The sequence below is a fragment of the Pelophylax lessonae genome (assembly GCF_965119305.1).
Source record: "Pelophylax lessonae genome assembly, chromosome: 4".
Lineage (NCBI taxonomy): Eukaryota > Metazoa > Chordata > Amphibia > Anura > Ranidae > Pelophylax > Pelophylax lessonae.
Window position 1 is genome coordinate 604,055,084 of NC_138771.1, and position 22,074 is coordinate 604,077,157.

At 43.6% G+C, this 22,074-nt stretch overlaps 1 protein-coding gene across 5 annotated transcripts in view; it reads left to right on the forward strand.

Moving 5' to 3' along the window:
* Positions 1-8,657: 8,657 nt before the first annotated feature.
* The window catches only part of ELAVL3 (ELAV like RNA binding protein 3), an 88,913-nt gene continuing 75,496 nt past the window's right edge, over positions 8,658-22,074 (forward strand). Inside the window, exon 1 of one of the 5 annotated variants that reach the window (XM_082254150.1) lies at positions 8,658-9,236. In XM_082254150.1, coding sequence (XP_082110276.1) covers positions 9,228-9,236 — 9 coding nt within the window. In that variant the 5' untranslated portion in view covers positions 8,658-9,227. The remainder of the gene's footprint in view (positions 9,237-22,074) is intronic. The other 4 variants (XM_082254151.1, XM_082254149.1, XM_082254153.1 and 1 more) reach the window with 4 other exon arrangements.

The window sequence follows — 22,074 nt, forward strand, 5'->3', positions numbered from 1 at the left end:
GATCCGATTTTGATGTGGCTCAAAAAATGCCTCCTGTGCGTCTTTGGTGCGGATGCAGTGCGAATTCAGCCATACAAATTGTATGGGTGAAATTCGCACCGTACATGAGATCGCATGTAATGAAGGAGCAGTGCGCTCCGAATTACATGCGATCTCCGCAGCCGCACAAGTGTGAACCGGCACTGGGTTATTGGTTAGGTTTAGGGTTTAATTTAGTATTAGGGATTACATGAAGCTCAAAGGTCATCAAGAAATTTTTTTGTTGTGATAAGTTAAAAATCCACTCTACCAAAAAGTAATATTTGAGTTATAGGCGGAGCACAATGGGCTGAATCAAGCTTCTTTTAGGGTATGTCATTGAAATGCCAAGTGCATCATAAGTCCCAAATTTGTTCCCGTCCATCCGGAAGCTTTTGTTGTTCTTGTCCTTGTTCCTGCATCTTCATAAAATATTATAGATGAACTCCAGACAGATATAAAAGACACAAATGAATGCAGCTCTGTAATCATTATTACATCATTGGATTTATTTTTTTTAAAAAACAAGCAGTGTAAGTACCGGAATGTGAAGTGGAATCAGCCCCTTGCAGTACAAGGAAGGAATCAATCATTTCATGTGCTGACAAGAAGCCTGCTGATAGGAGGAGAGTGCAGAATGAACTTACCACTGTGGTGCTTGTCTTTTAACTGTCCATTTGCAGGCTGCAGTGGGGCCAGGGTGACCTGGGTTCAAAGGAAGTGGGTCAAATGACGCTGCCGATCAGACTGCCCATGCAGAACCGGGACAAGGGTTGGGCTGAAGGGATGGCTGCCCTAGGCACTGTAGTATCATGTGAGATTGGGGGGCACCTCCAGGACATTGGGGGGATTTGTGTTGGGAGGGGAAATTTGGAGGGTGGTGGGGGATAATAATTGTTCTAGGAGGGGAAATTAAGGGTGTGTGCTAGGAATGGTGATTTGGGGGGATTTGAGTTCGGAGGGGGGATGGGGATGAGGATTTATGCTAGGAGGGGAGGTTGGGGGGTTTGTTCTAGAAGAGGTGGTATGATGGGGGTGAGGGGGAGGGGGATTTGTGCTAGGAGGGGGGATTGGCAGGAGAATTTGTGCTGGGAAGGGGGATTTGAAGTGGAAGGAGAGGATTTGTGCTTGGAGGGAAAATTTGAGGGGTAGAGGATTTGTGCTAGCAGGGGGGATTTGGAAAGAGAGGGTATTTGAGCGTAGAAGGGGTTGGGGCAGGCAACAATTAGTGCTGCCAGGGGAGATTTGTACTGGGAAGAGGGGGGGATTGGTGCTTAGAGGTTAAGCATACAGATTAGTGCTCAATTATTATTTTTTTTCTGACACATAATGCTCTTTGGGGGGGGGGGGGGTGGGGGGTGCCTAAGCACCCTGGTTGAAAATGACCTCGATGACCTCGTCCCGGCACTGTGCCCACGTATGTAGACCTGTGAACCCTGAGTGATATCATACAATGCCAGGCAGTGTAACTCTCTAGTATCAATCTAATGGTGAAATATCAGTTTTGGGTGGATTTACCAGTTTATTTTTCAGGTGCAATAAGTGACTTAACATGAATATTAGATTGATGATGATGAAACATCCAGGCTAAGCTGTAAACTAACATGCACCATCAGCAGACTGAGCTATTTGCATCTTTACAGCTCACTATCCAAGAATCCATTACCTGCAAATCTGTTAGTGGGATGTCCGCCCTGGGGGCCAGGAGCTAGTAGCATTTGGCCCGTTGTATAAAGGTACCCAACCTGCGACCCATGGATTAAGAAGGGATGACTTGTAGTTGTTGTTACATCTAATATGTAGCTTAGCCTATGGAATGGAGCATGGTTGTCCAAGTCATTGTAGTATTGTGGGCTCATTGTGTCATCATTGTCAAAGAAGAGGTCGTAGTATGTGTTGGGATGGGGGAAGATGCACAATAATAGACAGCTGGGATGTGAATGGGCTGCTCACCCCCCACTCCCCTCTCTACACTGTATATGCCGGTGACATTGTCCTCATTACAATGTAAAACATCCCTATAGTACAAAGAAATCTCAGTTGTCTGCCTACATACAGTACATTGCTCCAACCACTCATGTACTGTATATCCAATATAACTAATAATCATGTAATTACTTCCCTAAAATGTATGTGCAGAGTAAGGGTGACACCTGTTTGAAATATATTACTCTTCAAGGGTAAAGTTGTCACTCTTGTCCAGTTCTATTTGTTTATGACAATTGATGGTGCCGCAGTCAAACATATCTGATATAGGGAGAGCAGTGAGGTCATCCCTGTATGATTGGAACTCTGAGCGATCAGACTCTGTCTGGTTTATCGGACATGTCGTCTCCAGGGGTGTCCGGTACGGATTCAATCCGACAATGCCATGGCCGTGGCCTATGTCAATCACCAAGGGGGCACGAGAAGTGTCCTGTTGGCTCAAGAAGTAGCCGGCATTCTAAGGTGGGCAGAACGACTCATTCCAGCCCTCTCTGCTGTGCACATTCCAGGGGTGGAAATTTGGCAGGCGTATTACCTCAGTCGACAGGCGTTGGACCAGGGGGAATGGTCACTTCATCCGGAGGTGTTTCATCAGTTGTGTCTCCGGTGTTGTATTCCCAAGGTGGATCTGTTGGCCTCTCGCCTTAACAGGAAAGTGCAGAGTTTTGTGGCATGGTCCTGAATCCTCTGTCTGATGCCACAGACACATTAGTGGCTCCTTGGAGTCGGTATCATCTGATTTACGCTTTTATTCCTCTCAAGCTTTTGCCGAGACTCCTGCGCCGGATCAAGGCAGAAGGGATTCCGGTCATCCTAGTGGCTCCAGACTGGCCTCGCCGGTCTTGGTACGATAAGCTGGTACGGCTGGTCGTCAATGCTCCTTGGAGACTTCCTCTCAGGGAAGATCTGTTGTCGCAAGGGCCAATCTTCCATCCTGCTTTACAGTCACTGGCTTTGATGGCTTGGCTGTTGAAAGCCAGGGGCTGAAGGATAGAGGGTTGTCTGGCTCAGTGATTCCTACACTGTTAAAAGCTAGAACATCTACTTCTAGGGAGATTTTCTCATGTACTTGGAAGACATACATTTTCGGTGACTCGGATCTTGGCCTTCCTCCAATGAGGGGTTGAGCAGCGCCTGGCCTTGGGTACCATCAAGAGCAAGGTTTGTTGGTGATTTTCTTTCAACCTCTGTTAGCCACACACTCCTTGGTGCGTACCTTTCCCCAGGGAGCGAGACACTTGGTTCCTCCAGTGCAGTCTCCATTGCCGCCGTGGGACCTCAGTTTGGTGTTGTCAGTTCTCCAGAAGCCTTCCTTTGAAGACATTCAGGATGTTCCTCTGCTTACATTGTCCCGGACAATGGCCTCATTAGTGGCTATTACTTCTGCACACAGGGTGTCGGAGCTGGTGCCGCTGTCTTGTTGTTCGCCTTACCTGGTGGTTCACAGGGATAAGATGGTTCTTCGTCCATGTCGTTCCTTCCAAAGGTTGTGTCTGATTTTCAATTGAATAAAGACATCGTGTTGCCCTCCCTGTGTCCCAGGCCTTAGCATCCTAAGGAAATTTTCTTGCATTCCCTGGATGTGGTTCGGGCAATAAGGGTGTACCTGACAGCTATGGAGTCTTTTAGAAAGTCAGACTCACTATTTGTCCTTACCTGGATCTCACAAAGGGCTGGCTGCTTCTGCTGCGACCATTTCCAGATGGATCAGACTGTGGTTCAGACTTGTTCCATTAAGGGTCAGGTTCCTCCTTTCCCTGTTAAGGCTCACTTTACTCGGACACTTAGTGCCTCCTGGGCCTTCCGTCATTAGGCATCAGTGATGCAAGTTTGCAAGGCAGCCACCTGGACGTCTGTGCACATGTTCACAAATTTTTATAATCTGGATATGTTGACATCTCTGAATGCTTCATTCAGCCGCAAGGTTTTGCAGGCTGCTGTTTAGAGGACTTGGTTCTCTTTGAGGGTGTTTTAATTTTTTTCAGGTGAGCTCCAGTTGTTTTATGATTGAGCTCCATGTTACCTGGTTGGCTATGTTTAGCCTTGGGAAGTATTTTTTTCCTGCTGTTACCGACCCCCATGTTTGACACTGCTTTGGGACGTCCCACGTAGTAAGGAAGATGAGGAGCTGTGTCCATCCATGAACGAAAGAGAAAATGGGATTTTTGACTTATCGTAAAATCAATTTTTCTGATTGTTATTGACGAACACAGCACCCACTACTCTATGGAGTTGGGTTTTTCTCTTCTGACACTGCTTGTAACAAAACTGAGTAACTATAGCAGAGAGTGGGATTATACCCCCTAGGACTGCCCCATAGGCATAGTCAAGTTATTTTATGCCTACTGTCCTACTCCTGTAGGGGGCAGTATAACCCACGTAGTGAAGAAGATGAGGAGCTGTGTACGTCAATGAACATCAGGGAATTGGATTTTACGCTAAGTCAAAAATCCCATTATTACAGGTACTTATATAGGTCTGTCAATTTACACTGTGCTTTACATATATATTGTACATTCAAATCAGTCCCTGCCCTCAAGGAGCTTACAATCGAATGTCCCTAACTGACATGCGCATACTAGGGCCAATTTAGACAGGATCCAATTACCCTACCAGCATGTCTTTGTGTGGGAGGTAACCCAGGTAAGCACAGGGAGAACATGCAAACTCTAGGCAGGCAGTGCCATGGTTGGGATTCGGACAAATCACTATAATGCTGCTAGGCAGGAGTGCTAACCACTTTTATAAACTTTGAATAAACTTTTTTATTAAAAAAAAGTTATACCCAGTTTTGCATTACTTTCCTTATAACCTTCGTATATAATTGGAGATGGAGAGTTGTGATGTCACTCCTGTAAAAAGTTTGGAGAGTAGTGATGTCACTCTTGTAAATATATACATTTTGGAGAGTAGTGATGTTATTCATGTATATTTGTAGAATATTTGTAGAGTAGTGATGTCACTTATGTAAATACCGGTATACAACATATGTTTTGGGGGTAGCAAGGTGCTCCTTGTCAAAGATGTCATATACTGTATGTGGAGGGTCGTAATGTCACCCCTGTAACCTATTTTGGAAAGTAGTGATTTCACTTTTCTATCATTAACATGTAAAGTATTTGAAGAGTAGTGTCATCACACCAGTAAACTATTGGGACACTAGTTATGTCAATCCTGTAAAATTGAATGTGTTTTGACTGATGTCGCTTCTGCAGAATATTATGTAAATTGCGGAGTGGTGAAATCATTCCTTTAAAATATATCTGGAGAGTGGTGATGTCACCCCTGAAAAAAGTAATTGTAATGTTTGTAAAGCAGTTTAGGCTCGTACACACTATAAGAAAATTGGGTGAACATTTTCGTCCGAGGAACTTACGTACGATTTTCGTATAGTGTGTACACAACTTTCTGCAGAGAATGAAAATTTCTGAAGGTACAAGCTCCAAAATTTTTCTCGTACGGGGACAGAACAAACGATTTTCATTTAATGTGTACCGTTTTTGTACGATTTTCGTACGTGAAAAATCAGAAACGAAAGAAGCCTTTGTCTTACAAGAATTTTCGTACAAATTTTTCTTATCGGTTCCGATTTGCTGTGAAACAACGAGGAAAAGTGAATGATTTTTTCCCCCCGATTTTATTATAATGTGTACCCCACTTTACTGTATCTCTATTGTGCAATATGTGTCCTGTAATTGGTGAATGACAATGCCACTCCTGTAAATAGATAATATATATTTAGAGGAGAGTGAAAACAATCTATACCAACAGCTATACCTACAGTATATTGTTAAAACGGAGTTCCGCCCCCGCCCCTCCAAAAGTTAAAAGTCAGCAGTTACACATACTGTACACATACTGTAGCTGCTGACTTTTAATATTAGGACACTTACCTGTCTTGGAGTCCAGCGATGTCGGCGCCGCAGCCGATGTTTCCATCGGCTGTCGGGTGCTGCCGCCGCCATTGCCGGTGAGGGAACCCGGCACTGAAGCCTTGTGGCTTCCCGGGCGGGTCCCTACTGCGCATGCGCGAAGCGCATACCTATTGGCTCGGCGGCGGAGGAGGGAGGAGGGGGCCAAACTTCAGAGGGATGGAGCCCCGGCGCCGTATCCCGGAAGTGGGGAAGGGTACCTGTCAAAAACAGGTACCCATTCCCCCTGAAAGGTGCCAAATGTGTCACCGGAGGGGGGGAGGAAACAAAAGAGTGGAAGTTTCACTTTTGGGTGGAACTCCACTTTAACTGAATTATTTAGTACCCATGGGCTCTACACTGTATTTATATGTAAGTTTCATTTCTCCCTTTTTTCTGTAAACTCTTATGATGAATACCTTAATAAAAATATACTATTCAAAAAAAAGTGAAGAGTGATGTCATACTTGTACAATCTAACATATATCTAGAGAGTAGTGATGTCACACCTATGAATATTTAACATGAATTTACAGAACAGTGATGTCATCTTTGTACAATCTAACATATATTTAAAAACAGTGATGTCATCCTTGTACAGTCTGTCTAACATATATTGCAGAACAGTGATGTCATCCTTGTACAATCTAACATACAGTATATTGCAGAACAGAGATGTCATCATTATACAATCTAATATGTACTGGGAAAACAGTGATGTCATTTATGTACAAGCTAACATGTATTTGAAAACAGTGATGTCATTTATGTACAAGCTAACATGTATTTGAAAACAGTGATGTCATTGTTGTACATTCTAACTTACAGTATATTGCAGAACAGCAATGTCATCATTGTACAATCTAATATTTTCTGGGGAACAGTGAAGTCACCCTTGTACAAGCTAATATGTATTGGGGAACAGTGATGCCATCCTTGTATTTTCTAATATGTATTGGAGAACAATGATGTCATCCTTTTATTATCTAATATGTATTGGAGGACAGTGATGTGTACAATCCAATATGTATTTGAGAACAGCGATTTCATCCTTTTACAAACCAATATGTATTGGAGAACAGTGATGTCGTCCTTTTACAATCTAATATGTATTGGAGAACAGTGATGTCATCCTTGTACAACCTAACATGTATTTGTAGAGTAGTGATGCTATCCGTGTGCAATCTAACATATATTGGAGAACAGTGATGTCATCCTTGTGTAATCTAAGATGTATTGGAGAACAGTGATGTCATCCTTGTACAATCTATCATACATTGGTAAATTGTGATGATGTTCCTGTACAACCTAACATATATTGGAGAAGAGTGATGTCATGCTTGTAAAACCTAACATGTACTTTATTTGTAGAGTAGTGGTGGCATCCTTTTACAACCTAACATTTATTGGAAAATAGTGATGTCATGCTTGTACAACCTAACATTTATTGGAAAATAGTGATGTCATGCTTGTACAATCTAACGTTTATTGGAGAATAGTGATGTCATGCTTGTACAATCTAACGTTTATTGGAGAATAGTGATGTCATGCTTGTACAATCTAACGTTTATTGGAGAATAGTGATGTCATGCTTGTACAATCTAACATACATTGGAGAATAGTGATACTTTGCTTGTAAAATCTAACATTTATTGGAAAATAATGATGTCGTGCTTGTACAATCTAACATTTATTGGAGAATAGTGATGTCATACTTGTACATTCTAATATTTTTTCGAGAATAGTGATGTCATACTTGTACATTCTAATATTTTTTCGAGAATAGTGATGTCATACTTGTACAATCTAACATTTATTGGAGAATAGCGATGTCATACTTGTACATTCTAATATTTTTTCGAGAATAGTGATGTCATACTTGTACATTCTAATATTTTTTCGAGAATAGTGATGTCATACTTGTACAATCTAACATTTATTGGAGAATAGTGATGTCATCCTTGTACAATCTAACATTTATTGGAGAATAGTGATGTCATACTTGTACAATCTAATATTTATTGGAAGATAGTGATGTCATCCTTGTACAATCTAATATTTATTGGAAGATAGTGATGTCATCCTTGTACAAACTAACATTCATTTATTGGAGAATAATGATGTCATGCTTGTACAATCTAATATTTATTGGAGAATAATGATGTCATGTTTGTACAATCTAACATATAATATTTGTAGACCAGTGATGTGATACTGTAGGACATGATTTATCTGTATGTAGGTAATAGATTGTGATCTATGGATAATACATAGGAGACGGTTCTCATCATGAACCTTGGGTTGAATTCCTAGGCTACACATAGGAAGATGTCGCATACACAGTACATGCCAGGCTGCTCAGAGCTGACACTACAAAGACAAGACAGGGGTACCGGAGGGAGACTGGAGAGAGGACAAGGCAGAGGGATGGAGGATGGGCAGGGAGATGTGAAGGATGCAGAGGAGGAATAAGTGATGGAGGAGGAGGAGGAGGAGGTGACTGACAAGGCTGCATTGAGGACCAGGGACCAGAGTTGGGGGGGGGGGGGACTGAGATTGAATTCTAAATCGGATAGAATGGCAGTACATATAGAAGGAGAGCTGATCGGCAGGTGTGACAGTCTCCTCCTCCGTGTCCCTCTTCTCAGGGGGCCCTCGAGCAAAGAAAAGAAAAAAAAAATCAGAAGAAAAGAGGAAGGACGGAGGCATCTCCTCCCCCCCTCCTCTCTCCCCCCTTCTCCTCTTCGCAGCCAATAGCCGAAAGAGCTGCACCATCCTCACTTCCATATATAAGTGCGGAGAGGGGGACCCGACTGTTCACATGAAGGGAGAATAGGTGTCAACACTTTGGGAAAAGACACAGAGCATCATCTCGGACCCTACCCTCCTCCCTTTTTTCTCACTCCCTTTCTCCAAATTCTAGCAACCCCCCCTCCTCTTCTTTCCAGACAAAGGCCCCCCACCCCCCTAAACTGCTTATCCATCCCTTCTCCTTACTGATTTTTGGGAACCTTTTTTTCTACCTATTTTTGAGCCACCTTTGGATGCTTTTCTCAGTTTCCATATAATATATATATTATATTTTTTTATTTTTTGCCAAGCTGAGGAATCTTTTTGGTACCGTTTGATTATTATCTTGTTTTTTTTTTCACGAACGTTCCCTGTCTCGATCCCGTGACGGCCGCCGGGAAGGGGCAAGGGAGCGGCGGGGTGGGCAGGCGCACCTCGGACGCCAGGACGCTGAGGAAGGGATCCCGACGGCAAGAGAGGCGCAACCGAAAATCCACAGCATCCAACCTACGTTCCCTCAGCATGGTGACTGTAAGTACCGCCATTTTATATTATTCCCCAACGGGGAGAGGGGGGTGGGGTGGGTGGTTTGAGGTCTCCTCGAGTGTGATGGCAGGAAGGGGTTAAGGATGAAGATGACGGGTTGTATTCTGCAGGAAAGGTGGATAGAAAAAGCTGGAAGGATGGAGGTACAATTCCCAGGGGACACCCATATGGGACTTGACTACGTCTTACAATGCAGAAGAAGAAAAGACATTTCCAATGGGAGGTTGCCCTGTGTCCTTGGGTACAGTAGAGTCATACTACGTATCGGAAACAGATAGATAGATAGATAGATAGATAGATAGATAGATAGATAGATAGATAGATAGATAGATAGATAGATGATGTGCAGACCAAAACAACAAACACCCAGCCCAGTTGCAGCTGGTACCTACAGGAACATGGTGATGGTGGTGGTGGTGGTGGTGGTGGGGGGGGGGGGGGTGGAGAGAAGGTTCTTGAGAACAATAGAAGAGACATGGCAGTGATTGGGCGTGTGAGCACGCGTGTGCATGTAGGCATGGCTGCTTGATAGACATATGATGTGTATAGGCAATGTATTGAGTACTAAGCTAAATTAAATATTAACTTAATATATAAAGTCTTATACATTCTTTCCATTTGAGGAACATCCTATGTTACTGTTGATGTTGTGGTTTTTTTGTTATGTGGTGGCCCATGCCATAATATATAATAAACACATAGGGGTCTATTTATAAAGGTTTTCTCCAAACTTTCACTGAGGATTCTTCCAAGAAAGCTGTGAAAATTGATTCCATTAAATATATATATATCTATATAGATATATATCTATATAGATATATATATATCTATATAGATATATATATAGTGTCCTCTGCAACACTGGGTACCCTATTTCCCCATACTAACTGACTTTAAGGTCTTGTTCGATAAGGCAGTGAGCACAGTACGGCAACCCATAGCTGCCAATCAGAAATCATCTTTCATTCATCGATCATATCTTAACCAAAATCCAATTGGTTGGTATGAGTTACTGCACTGTGCAAATGATAACCTTGTCTTCTTACTGCCTGGGGTTGATTTACTAATGCTGAACAGTGCAAAAATCTGGTGCAGCTCTGCAAAGAAAGCAATCAGCTTCCAGGTTTTATTGTCAAAGCTTAATTGAACAAGCTGAAGTTAGAAGCTGATTGGCTACCATGCACAGCTGCACCAGATTTTCCATTCTCCAGTTTTAGTAAATCGACCCCACAGTCTCCCAACACACATTGTCGCATGTGTCATGCCATCTGCCCTGTGCTGCACAGCTTCGGTTGACCAAACAGGGATGACCAAGCACAGTTACCCATAGCAACCGCATCTCCATTTCTTTAAGCCCACCGGTGATAGATGCATTCTGACTGGTTGTCATCTATTTTTCACACTGGCTCTGACAACGCTGTCCGGTGTCATGCTCTGGCTGGCATATATTCCCCTGTGCTGCACAGGTTCGGTTGACCAAGAAGTGATGACCAAGCACAATAACCCATAGCAACCAAATCTTCATTTCTTTAAGCCACACAGGTGAAAGATGCATTCTGATTGGCCTGCGTGCTTTACAGCAGTATGCGCTTTTCGGAGTGCTATAGTGAGTGAACGTGCATTGTGCCCTTTGTTACACACTGCTGCACATGGAGGGCTTTTACACCTGGTAGAAGTTGCAGAGAATCTTTCAGTAGTGTGAGTGAATGGTTGGCAGCCCAATGGATGGTTGCCATGGGTTACCGCACGCCCTTGCATCTGGATATATAAACACAGGAAGGAAGAAGACTAAGTTACCCATAGCAACCCATCATGTGTACACATTCCTACAATGGCAGCAGATACGTGGTTGCTATGGGCAATGAGGCCAGTTTAGGCCAAGGGTTATCTAATCAAAGGCCATGCTACCCTTTGCATCTGCTGACTATCCTCGGTGCTATAGCAAACACTCTCCATTTCCTGTGCCGGAGCCACAACTGGCCCTTGACAGTTCACCTTGTGTCATATTCTGTCAGTGGCACGCATCTCCTGAAAGGCTCCATTCTCTCCTCAGCCTCCACCCCTCCTCCCTGTTTTCTCTGCAGTATCCACTCCTTTCTCTCAGACACAATCCGTCCTCTGTCTGACACTCCACTTTCACACTTAGCCCTCCGATTCACGTACCACGCTCACATGCTACCCCCCGACAATAGACATAATAAACAAAAATGGCTGCTGGAAATTCATTTCTCACAAAAAAAACAAAAGAAAAAGGCCGGTGTCCTCATTAGCAATCATTAGGTGAAGGCAGACAGAGCTACACCTACAGGCCCATGACCATTTCGGGGGCCCCTTGGTAGTCCATCATCCAAAGACGATGGTCAACCATTGCTCTGATAATGACCTCAGGTATAAAAATACCTTAACCCAAGAAAAAGATTGTTGGTTTTTTTTTAGCAGCGGCAAGTGTCATTATGGCCTGGGGGTGGCAGGAGGGACGTTGCTGACAGAGAGATGGATGATGGAGATGGTAATGAGATACATAGCGATAGAGGAGAAGAGGGAATGGCGAGAAACGAGACAGGTGGAGATGGATTAGGAGGGAATTTGTGAGACACGGAGGCAGGAGTGAGGGTGACATTGTGAGACGGCAAGATGGAGAGAGGAGATTTGAATGCACGGTCTTGTGGGCGGAGGTTGTCATTGTGATATATGGTGTGAGGGGAATTGAGAATGGGGGTCACATATATCGGGAGATCATGATGGAGTAGGGGTAGGGATGATGTTATGGCGAAAATATATCATGTGGCACTGCGAGATTTGGTCTGGGATAGAAAGATGTTGATGACAGAGGAGGTAGGGTTCACAAACTGAACGCTTTGAGACAATCTGTGGATGAAATAGAAAGATAATGTTATAAAGGAACACCTGACTGAGAAACATGCGAGGCCTGAATGCTTTTGCAGTCTTTGCCCATGGTGGACGCGCTTCCACCCAAACCACTAAAAATATCAGTTATCTCCACAGTAGCCACACTGTGCAGATGGTGAAGATACCCTGATACAATGTGTGGCCTTCAGGCAGTATGTGGCATGTTTTCCAAAAATCAACAATATCTCTCCTGCGCTCGAGTGGTATGCGGGAAGGGGAATCTTCTAGGCGGTTTTCTGACACAAATTAAGTGGTCTTGCTGCCCCCCTCAGGACCAAGGGTATCCAAAAGGCACTACAAGAAAACCACAAGAGAAGGGCGCACCGACCTTGTGCATTACCACTTAAAAGTTTATTAAAATCAAAGAAGGGTAGCGTACAATATACTCACAAACTGCGATTTTGGCTCTGAGGAAGAGGGTCCTCCCTCGAAACGCGTAAGCCACATCAGGTTTTGAGGACGCCATCACGCTATCCAGCAGTAGAGAAGTGTCCTGGAAGCGAGCGGTGCCCATTTCCTATATGCTTGTTCATATGCTACGTTTGTGAGTATATTGTACGCTACCCTTCTTTGATTTTAATAAACTTTTAAGTGGTAATGCACAAGGTCGGTGCGCCCTTCTCTTGTTGTTTTCCAGTATGTGGCATGTACCAGAACCCCCTTCAATACATTTCAAAGATGACCCACGATCAATGTGCAAAGGGGGCAACACAATGGCTTAGTGATGGGCCTTCTGCCTTGAACTGGGGTCCTTGGTTTGAATCTCACCCAGGACACTATCTTTTTGGATGTTCTTCCAGTGTTTGCATGAGTTTCTCCCCACATTCCAAAGACATCTTGGCAGGGTAATTGACTATGTACATGTGCTATCACATTCTGCATGTGGGTCCCAAGCCAAGCAATAGGGGTCAGGGTTAAGGAAAGACCCATTGGCCTAACTCTTAAAAAAAAAAAAAAAATTGCAGGAAAATTCTATGGTAAAGGATCAAGGGTATCAGACAGCTGGCCCATAGAATCACCAAGAGTTGGATATGACCAAATGAGTAAATGCATACATTATGGTTGAGTGCAGACACTCTTGTTGAGGAATTGGAAATCACCTTTGTTTCGTCTGCATTGAACTGATTTTTGTGATTGGTTGATGGGGTTTCAGTATATCATGTCTTTTGATCTTTGTTAGGGTTATGTAGAGGCCAAGGTGTCTCATTTATCAACATACTCGAACTATAAATTACATTTATTTGGTACCGCAGCGCAGAGGGCAACAATGACATGTGGAGTGCGGTTTTCCATAGTAAAAAATCAGCTTAATGTATAGTTGACTCACAATTACTCATGATTGGTTGATGTGAATTACTGCACCATGCAGGTTGCAATATCTTAGGCCTGGTTCACACCTATGCGTTTTTCAGTGCGTTTTCAGTATTGCAGAAATGAACTACAGTCCATTTAACATGGTTACCTATGGGTCACGTTCACATATGTGCGTTTTCCACTTGTGCATTTTTTTGGAAAGGGTCAGAAAATACTTTTTCCACAGCAAGTTGCGTTTGTGGTTCCGTAGACTTCAATGCAAATGCAATAAAAAATGCATCAGAAACGCCATGCTTGCGTTTTTTCTGATGTATCCCACAAGATAACAGACACCTTCCAAGAACGCATCAAAAACGCATTAAGAAAGCATCAAAAATGCACCCGGAAAACGCATCAACCGCGACCTGCATAGGTGTGAAACTGGCCTTGATGTATATCAAGCTTGGCCACACCTTTTGCAATTTTAAGAACAGGCTCCAGGCTCCTGTGTAAAAATCAAAAGTCAACAGCTACAAAAACTGTAACTTCTGACTTTTAATAAACCGCCACTCCTGATCCAGTGATGGGCTCACCCCAGCCGTTCTGACATCTCATCTTTTGTCTTCGGCGCTGGCATCTTAAGTGTGGGCACCCGGCTGTGACAGCTCGTGGGTTCAGAACCGGGTGCCTACCGCTCATGCACAAGTCATTGTGAGCTCATTGTGAATGGTCTTGTAGTCTTCTGGGACCTGTCACGTGTCCCAGTAGACTGCAGGAAGGGAGGGGGAGGAGAAGAACTTCCCCTTCCAATCGCCTAGGCGATCGGAGCGGAATTGGGAGCTGGTACCTGCCAAAATCCAGTTCCTGTCTCCCCCATCCCCTAAACATGTCATCATTGAAGGAGGAGAGGGGGAGGAGGACTTAAAGCAGTACTTCCCCTTTTGGGTGGAGCTCCACTTTAAGCCCACGTTCATATCTGTGCACTAGGGGAATGCGCGTGAATTTGCATGACAGCATGTGTCATTCTTGCAGGCATGTTGTGGTGTAATTCAGTCTTAAAGCCAAAAAACCTCTGCAAATACCTCCTCTCCAGTGATCCATTGGCTGTGAGATCCCTTGTTGATACTGACATATTCTCTCCTGCTTCTTCTGGGTTCTGATTGTTGGCTGACCTGAGATGACGTAACTCCCGCACATGCACAGGAGTTTACATATATTGGCATCAAGACACTGTGCTGAGAATGTAAACTGAGCTGTGCATGCGCAGTTCAGTGAACCTTCTACAGAAGATTGCAAACCGGCAGGTAAGTTTGTGTAATCGCAAGAGACACATAACATGTCTTTTCTGCAATAAATAGCCTGCCTGCATGCAATTTTCGATCTGTTACTTTAGTTTCGCTATAATGGCACACCAGCGTGCCTTGCTAACACGCTTGCAATTATAACATGCCAAAACATAGGGTAACAAGGTGCCATGCATTTTGATGTGGCACGTTTAAAAAAAAATAAAAAGTTCATGCAAGTTCATGCAATTGAGGTGTGTTGGGGTGACCAAACTAGCCGCACCTTAACACATGTAAAATTCACATTCAGGCACATGTCCTGGCACACACAGAGGCGTGTGAACCTTTTAAAGCCCAATCACACCATCGCTTTTGAAAATGCACATGTATTCCTTAGGGCACAAAATGCATTTTAGAGAATTTTTTATGTATTGCATTAAAATTTAATGCAATGTAAGACATGTTTTACGTGGGCTTTGTATGCATTTTACATGTGTTTTCATAACTTGGTACATATGGACATGTGAATTGAAATGATATCCCCATGCTTTGGTATTCACATTAATGTAGCATGAGTTTTTACCAAAATGCACGAAAGATGCAGAAAGTAGGATTTTTCAAAAACATAATGCACAGCCATCCAACACAATGCACAGATGTGAAGAGTTTTGCAGACTATAATGGTTACTAGTTTTCATGCGCTTTTAGCACTGTGATCTTCCGTTGCAGGACATGTGAAACGCAAGGGTGTGAAGGAGACCTTAAGTACTTTGAGGGCCTATCAATCAAATGGATTATTTGGGTAGGCTGTCATTCTGGAGATTGCTGGTAAATCGAAATGAGATTGACGATCATATTGTGACATGTTATGGCAGATTCGGAGATTCTTCTTTTCAATTCCAAACTTGTAGAGGAAATAAAAAGACAATTCTAATCTGAATAGTTACAACACAGTTCTTCTGCCAGACAAGGAAGCCCAGAGTGCAGTAGCTCATATTAATCAATCAAACAAAAATCTTTCTTTCTTCTAATAAAAAAAATAATTTTTTCTCTAAGCTTATTACTGGTTGGTTGGTATAGCCCAGTGTGGGCATTGTTTTGATCCATGAAAAAACCTCAGATGCTTCACACCACCAGCGTATAGCTAGTTGGCAATGTTGTAGCCCTCAGGAATTCAGTGCAAGACAAAAAGTGAAACTTCATGTTTTTTTTTTTCCAAAAAGTGAGAACTTCATGTTTGCTTTCAGTTATTCTTTCAGATTTTTTGTTAAATTCGGCCTCTTGCTCTATCAAACAGGCTTGGCAAATGTCCAAAAAGAGGTGGGCTTTTTTTGCTAGAACATGGGACCTGGACTGTACCGAAAGCTAGTGGAAAAGAGAAACCGACTTCATGTCACATAGTTCCTCCTGGATGGTGCCACCCTGAGGTGCCACCCATTCCACACAGCTCATCCTAGGTGGTGTCACCATGTGGTGGGAGGGATAGACTCCATTCCACACAGCTCATCCTAGGTGGTGTCACCATGTGGTGGGAGGGATAGACTCCATTCCACACAGCTTCTCCTGGGTGGTGTCACCCTGTAGTAAGAGGGATAGACTCCATTCTACACAACTCCTCCTGGGTGGTGTCACCCTGTAGTAGGAGGGACAGACTCCATTCCACACAGCTCCTCCTTGGTGTTGTCACCCTGTGGTAGGAGGGACAGACTCCATTCCATGCAGCTCCTTCTTGGTGTTGTCACCCTGTGGTAGGAGGGACAGACTCCATTCCACGCAACTCCTCCTGTCTAAGTCACTCTGTGTAGGGAGTACAGACTCCTTGCCACATAACTCCTCCTGGGTGGTGTCACTTTGTGGTAGGAGGAACAGACTTCATTCCATACAGCTCCTCCTAGGTGGTGTCACCGTGTGGTAGGAGGGACAGACTCCATTCCACACAGCTCCTCCTGGGTGGTGTCACTCTGTGGTAGAAGGGAACAGACTCCATTCCATGATGCTCCTCCTGGGTGTTGTCACCCTGTGGTAGGAGGGACAGACTCCATTCCACAAAGCTCCTCCTGGGTGGTGTCACCCTGTGGTAGGAAGGATAGACTCTGTGTCACATAGCTCCTTCTGGGTGATGTCACCCTGTGGTAGGAGGGACAGACTTCAATCTATACAGCTCCTCCTGGGTGGTGTTACCCTGTGGTTGAAGGGACAGACACCATTTCACATAGTTTCTCCTGGGTGGTGTCATCCTGTGGTAGGGGGAACTGAATCAGTTGTAATGAGACCCTTAACCCTTTGCAACTGCCATTTTTGCATTGCAGTTGGAAATGTAGCACCACTGATAACAGTTTATGCAGTAAACCATTGCAGTTGGAATATTAAAACTCTGGTTTTTCTGTCTTGAATCAATCTCACTGAATGCATACCACCCCTTAGTCACCCTGTTGGGGGGCAGAAAGACAAAGGACAGTGTTCCATCACACACCAATATCTCATCTCTCAAATTTTTTGGTAGGAAAGACAAATTCTAAATGCCTTGGTCAACAAAGTTTGATAAGTGAAAACTTCTGTAACCCATAGCAACCCCATTCCTGCAGTTGTACCAGGACTAAGTGACTTCTGATCGGTTCTTTTGGGTGCAGCACTTGGTACTTATCGCTTTGCTCTTTGCACCTTTAACTTGAATAATCCTGACTTGCAGCAAAGAGCAATTTATGAAGCATTCTCCATCTCATGATGGCCATTCATACCCCACCTTTCAGCCAGATCCTAAGCTGCGGTAGAATTCATGGCTTTAGAAATCCATCTTGTTTTTTTAATTTGCTGAGAAATTTGCAATGCTAATCAAACGTCACTGCAAGCGAAAACATTACTGTAGTCGGCGTACTGAATAGCTTTTCCACCCAGCTGGCTTCCATTCAACTCTGAAATAGCGCTACCGCATTCATGAGTCCGCTACTCTGTGCCCTGTTGCATAATCACCATTCGATATTTTAATGAAGTAATTAGATATGAAATTGCTGCGTTATAGTGCAGCATGAAAGGCCTGACAATTAGAGAGGGGCCAAAGCAGCAGCGTCAACTGAACAGTTTTGTTTGGGCTAATTAGCATTATTCTTTGTGTAACAAGCAGGCAGGACAATGAAGCTCGGCACCGTGAGAGGCTCTTAATGACACTTAAACCAGAGAGATGCGACCTGAGAGTCAGCTCAGGGTGTGCAGACCATCTGCAGACTGAATGCCACCGCGTCTCTGCTAAGGAACATAGACATCATGTAATTGGCCTTACCTGATTCTGGTATTATACTTACAAGGGCTAAGGGCAGGGCTTTATTTTTTTTCTCAGAGAAAAGTTGCAGGAGCTTCCCCCCTTCTGAGTCATTTCGTGTCTCCGTTCCCTACCCAACTCCAAGCATCGACCCTTGGTTCCTTCCCACCTTCCAGTACTGCCCCTTTTAGAGAATACAGAGACAAGTATAATATTGTATTGCTAAGTAATTTGTAAATATCAACATAAAAAGCAAATAAAATGGACCCCACCAGCAACAATGGACCCTGGCAACAAAATACCACCTCAGCAACAATAGACCCCCCTGCAACAACAACAGATCTCCCAGCAGCCAATGCCAATAGACTTTCCAGCAACAATAGACCCCTTCATCTACACTAGATCCCTTCCAGTAACAATTGACCCCCAGCAACAAAGGATCCCCCACCAGTAAAAATAGACCGGTGTTCTGCCGAAAACTCCAATTCACCAAAATCTCAGTAACAATTGGAGATTTGAGCAAGTTGCTGTTTTCATAGACCACTGCCAGCCTATACACTATGGTATATGCTATAATGAGTGGACATTGTTAGTCCGCCCTCTACTTACCAAAAAACATGGCCACCTCCAAGGCGGCAACAACTTTTTTCCTCCTTATCCGGTGTTCTTTGAAAACAGGCAACTCACCATGTACCATAGTGTACAGGCGGTCGTTGGTCTGTGAAAACAGAAAATTGTCCAAATCTCCAATTATTGCTGCTGTACAGTCACCAGAAGTGAATGGAGATTTTGGCGAGTTGGAGTTTTTGGCAGGACACTGGCACACAAACATAAATCCCCTCCAGCAACAATAGATCCCCCAGCAGCCAGCATCCATAGACCCTCCATCACACCCAAGCACCCCTTACCATTACATACATTCAGTGTTGGAGGTACCGGAACCCACGTTCCCCACGTTCCCACTAAAAAAACACACTGGCTAAGGGCAATTTAATGCCAAACGCTAGGCACAAAAAACATAATTTAAATATATTCTTCAATATCCACAAAGGATACAAATCTACTCTGTGTAAATCCAGTTATTTCTTTGTAAAGTAGTGGTGACATCATCACTGTGCTGGACATTGCATTGCTATGGGACGGGCCCAGAAGGTCAACTCACTACAGGGTGGCGGATACCAGACCTCTCTGTACAAAGAGAGAAAGCAGCAGTGACTGGTCTTTATTACAGGAAGCTTCTGCACAGGAGTGGTAATATATATGACTTGTGTACTTAGACAATATTTGCTTATCCTGAAGTTAGGCCCCCGTTCTCACCTAATCCGACTTTGAAATTTGCGTGACTTCACTTGAAATCGCACAATTTCAAAGCCGCATGTCAGTGCAACTTCAGCTCCACTGTGTATTGCTGCTCAAGAGGCTGCTCACCTTAAGGCTAATCTGTGTCAGACATTTTTTTGTCCACATTTGTTTGCAGAGCACTTGCCATGCTCTTAACTACGTTTTGCTGCCATTTGCAGCACTCTAGCCCTTTCCATTGGTGTTTTAGAGCCATTTTAGTGCCTGAAAGTTCGGGTCCCCATTGACTTCAATGGGGTTCGGTGTCCGGGAAAAGTTCGGCAAAAGTCCGGGACACTGACCCGGACTTTTTTTTAAAGTTCGGCCAAACCCCCCGAACACGGACATCCAGGTGTCCGCTCAACTCTAAACATAACCAAAAAACTGTACAGGCACCAGGATTTACATGATTACATGATTGTATCATTTCTGACTCATCATCTCAATCCAGGAAGTAGATGATGACCCTGGATGAGGCCTGATCAAAAAAGGTGTGGTCCTTCTGGGGAAAAACAGATGAAGGCCTTGTCAGGAGGAGTACTGTGATCTCTATGAGAGGTAATTCATACCTGAAAGTGTTATACTGACCCATTACTAAGCTTGAATGTACTTAGCATGAAAATATATCTACGGTACGCTATCTTGGTCATGTTTGCATCAAACCTTACACAGATGGAGCTCAGGCACAGATTTCCTACAATGGATCAAGGCAATCTAGGACACTCTATCAGCAACCATGCGACACTACGGCATCGAATCTCAACCATTTCCAATCCGCAGCGGCACACACCAAGGCTGTCTGCTATGCCCTTTTCTTTTTATATTGACACTAGAGCCCCTTATGGTTCACATTAGCTGATACCTGGATATTAAGGGTCTTAAAATTGCTGTAGTCCATCATATAGCTGCCCTCTTCGCAGGTGATATTTTACTATACCCTACCTCTCTGCATATACGGTATCTCTTCCCAACCTTTACTCCTTTCCTAATTCAATACTTTATCAGGCCTTCTTGTAACCTTTCTAAGCCCACCACCATGAATGGTCTACTCCCGCCCACTGCCCTTTAATCGGTTCAAGCCCAGTTCCATTTCAATGGTTCCCAGCTGGGAATTGTGCTCACTCCTGACTACGACCCTCTGTACTGAACTAACATCATCCCTCCTCAACTTAAACACCCCAGAGGCTTGCTTTCCTCCTGGAACGACATGACTCTTTTTTGCTTTGGCCAAGCTCATGCCATTAAGATGACATATTTGCCCAAAATTTGATTTCTATCCCACATCTTACTTATACTACAAACACAGGTTTTGAACTTTGTGTGGAACTCCACAAGACCCTGGTTGAATCGCCACTTGCTCTATAGAGCTAAAGCTGAAGGTTGCTTTGAAATACCTAACATACACTGTTATACAGCAGCCCAAAGCCGGTTGATCCAACTATTTTCTAATCAACACCTACCCCTCTGGGCTATGCTTCATGCACTACATGTACATCCTATTCTGCTGACTACCCCCTTGGCCTAAATCCATCAACCCCATATTAGTACTTACACTAAATATTTGGGATTCTGTGAAATATTTGGCAAGGGTAATATCTCCTTACTTACCTTTACTTCAATTGTTCGACTATCCATTGTTCCCCCTGGGTGTGACGGAGAAACATGTGTTTACCTGGTGGATCTTGAATGGTTTGGTAACAGCATATTTCTTATTAACGGTCTAGGTGGTACGCTCATGCAAACACAGAGAGTCTCATCAAGTCCCCCCGAGGGAGTTCTTGCATTACTTGCAACTACAACACTTTGTAAAGTCCCTGGTGAGGAATCACACCTCTCCTTAATCTCTTACAAGTTTTGATTCCCTATGTAGAACAGCTTCAACCACAAAGGAAGTCTTATCCCTAATCTATGCTTCAATCCTGGGAAATACTTTTGAGCAAACACCGCTTTACTGTGACAGATGGCAGTAAGGTTTCAATGAGACCTTAGCCTCGGAGATCTGGGCGTGAATTTGGCAAGCAACCTCTAAATGTTGCTCTAACATTCAGGCCTTAGAAAATTCATATAAAGTACACTCTCGCTGGTACTTCACACCAGCATGAATAGCTAAACGTATCCATACTTGGCCATCTTAATGCTTTCGAAGTTGTAGGGTGGAGAGCGATATATCCCGCATATGGTGGTCTTGTCCCAAGGCAAAGCACCTATGGATAAGAGTATATACTATGATACACTTGATAACACAGATCAACATCCGTAAAAAATCATGGAAAGCTTACCTCCAGAGGCCAATAAAAGACATCCAACAGCATTCTCACTGATTGATCTCCCACATTTTCAAGGCTGAAAGGTAATACCTCTTAGTAGGTATACTTCTGCTGGCCAGCCTCCCTTCAACCTGTAAAGAATTTACTAGCGCTCAGAAATAAGACATCTAAGACAGGTCTTTCAGTCTGTATTCAACGGCATTCTGGTCAGGACAGCTTGTATACAATTCATAAAGGGGATGTGACATTATTTTCCCACACCAACTAAAATCATACATATAATATTTAAGCACAATGGACATAACATATACAGAGTAGGAAACAGATGTATACATAACAGGAAAGCAAACTCAGAAAAGAAACATCTCAGAATAGCAAAATACTGTGCGACCAAAAAATATTCTCACAACTCAGAATTAATGGAAGGAAATTTACATCCTTGACAGAAAAAAATGTCTAGGTTACAAAGAGAGAGA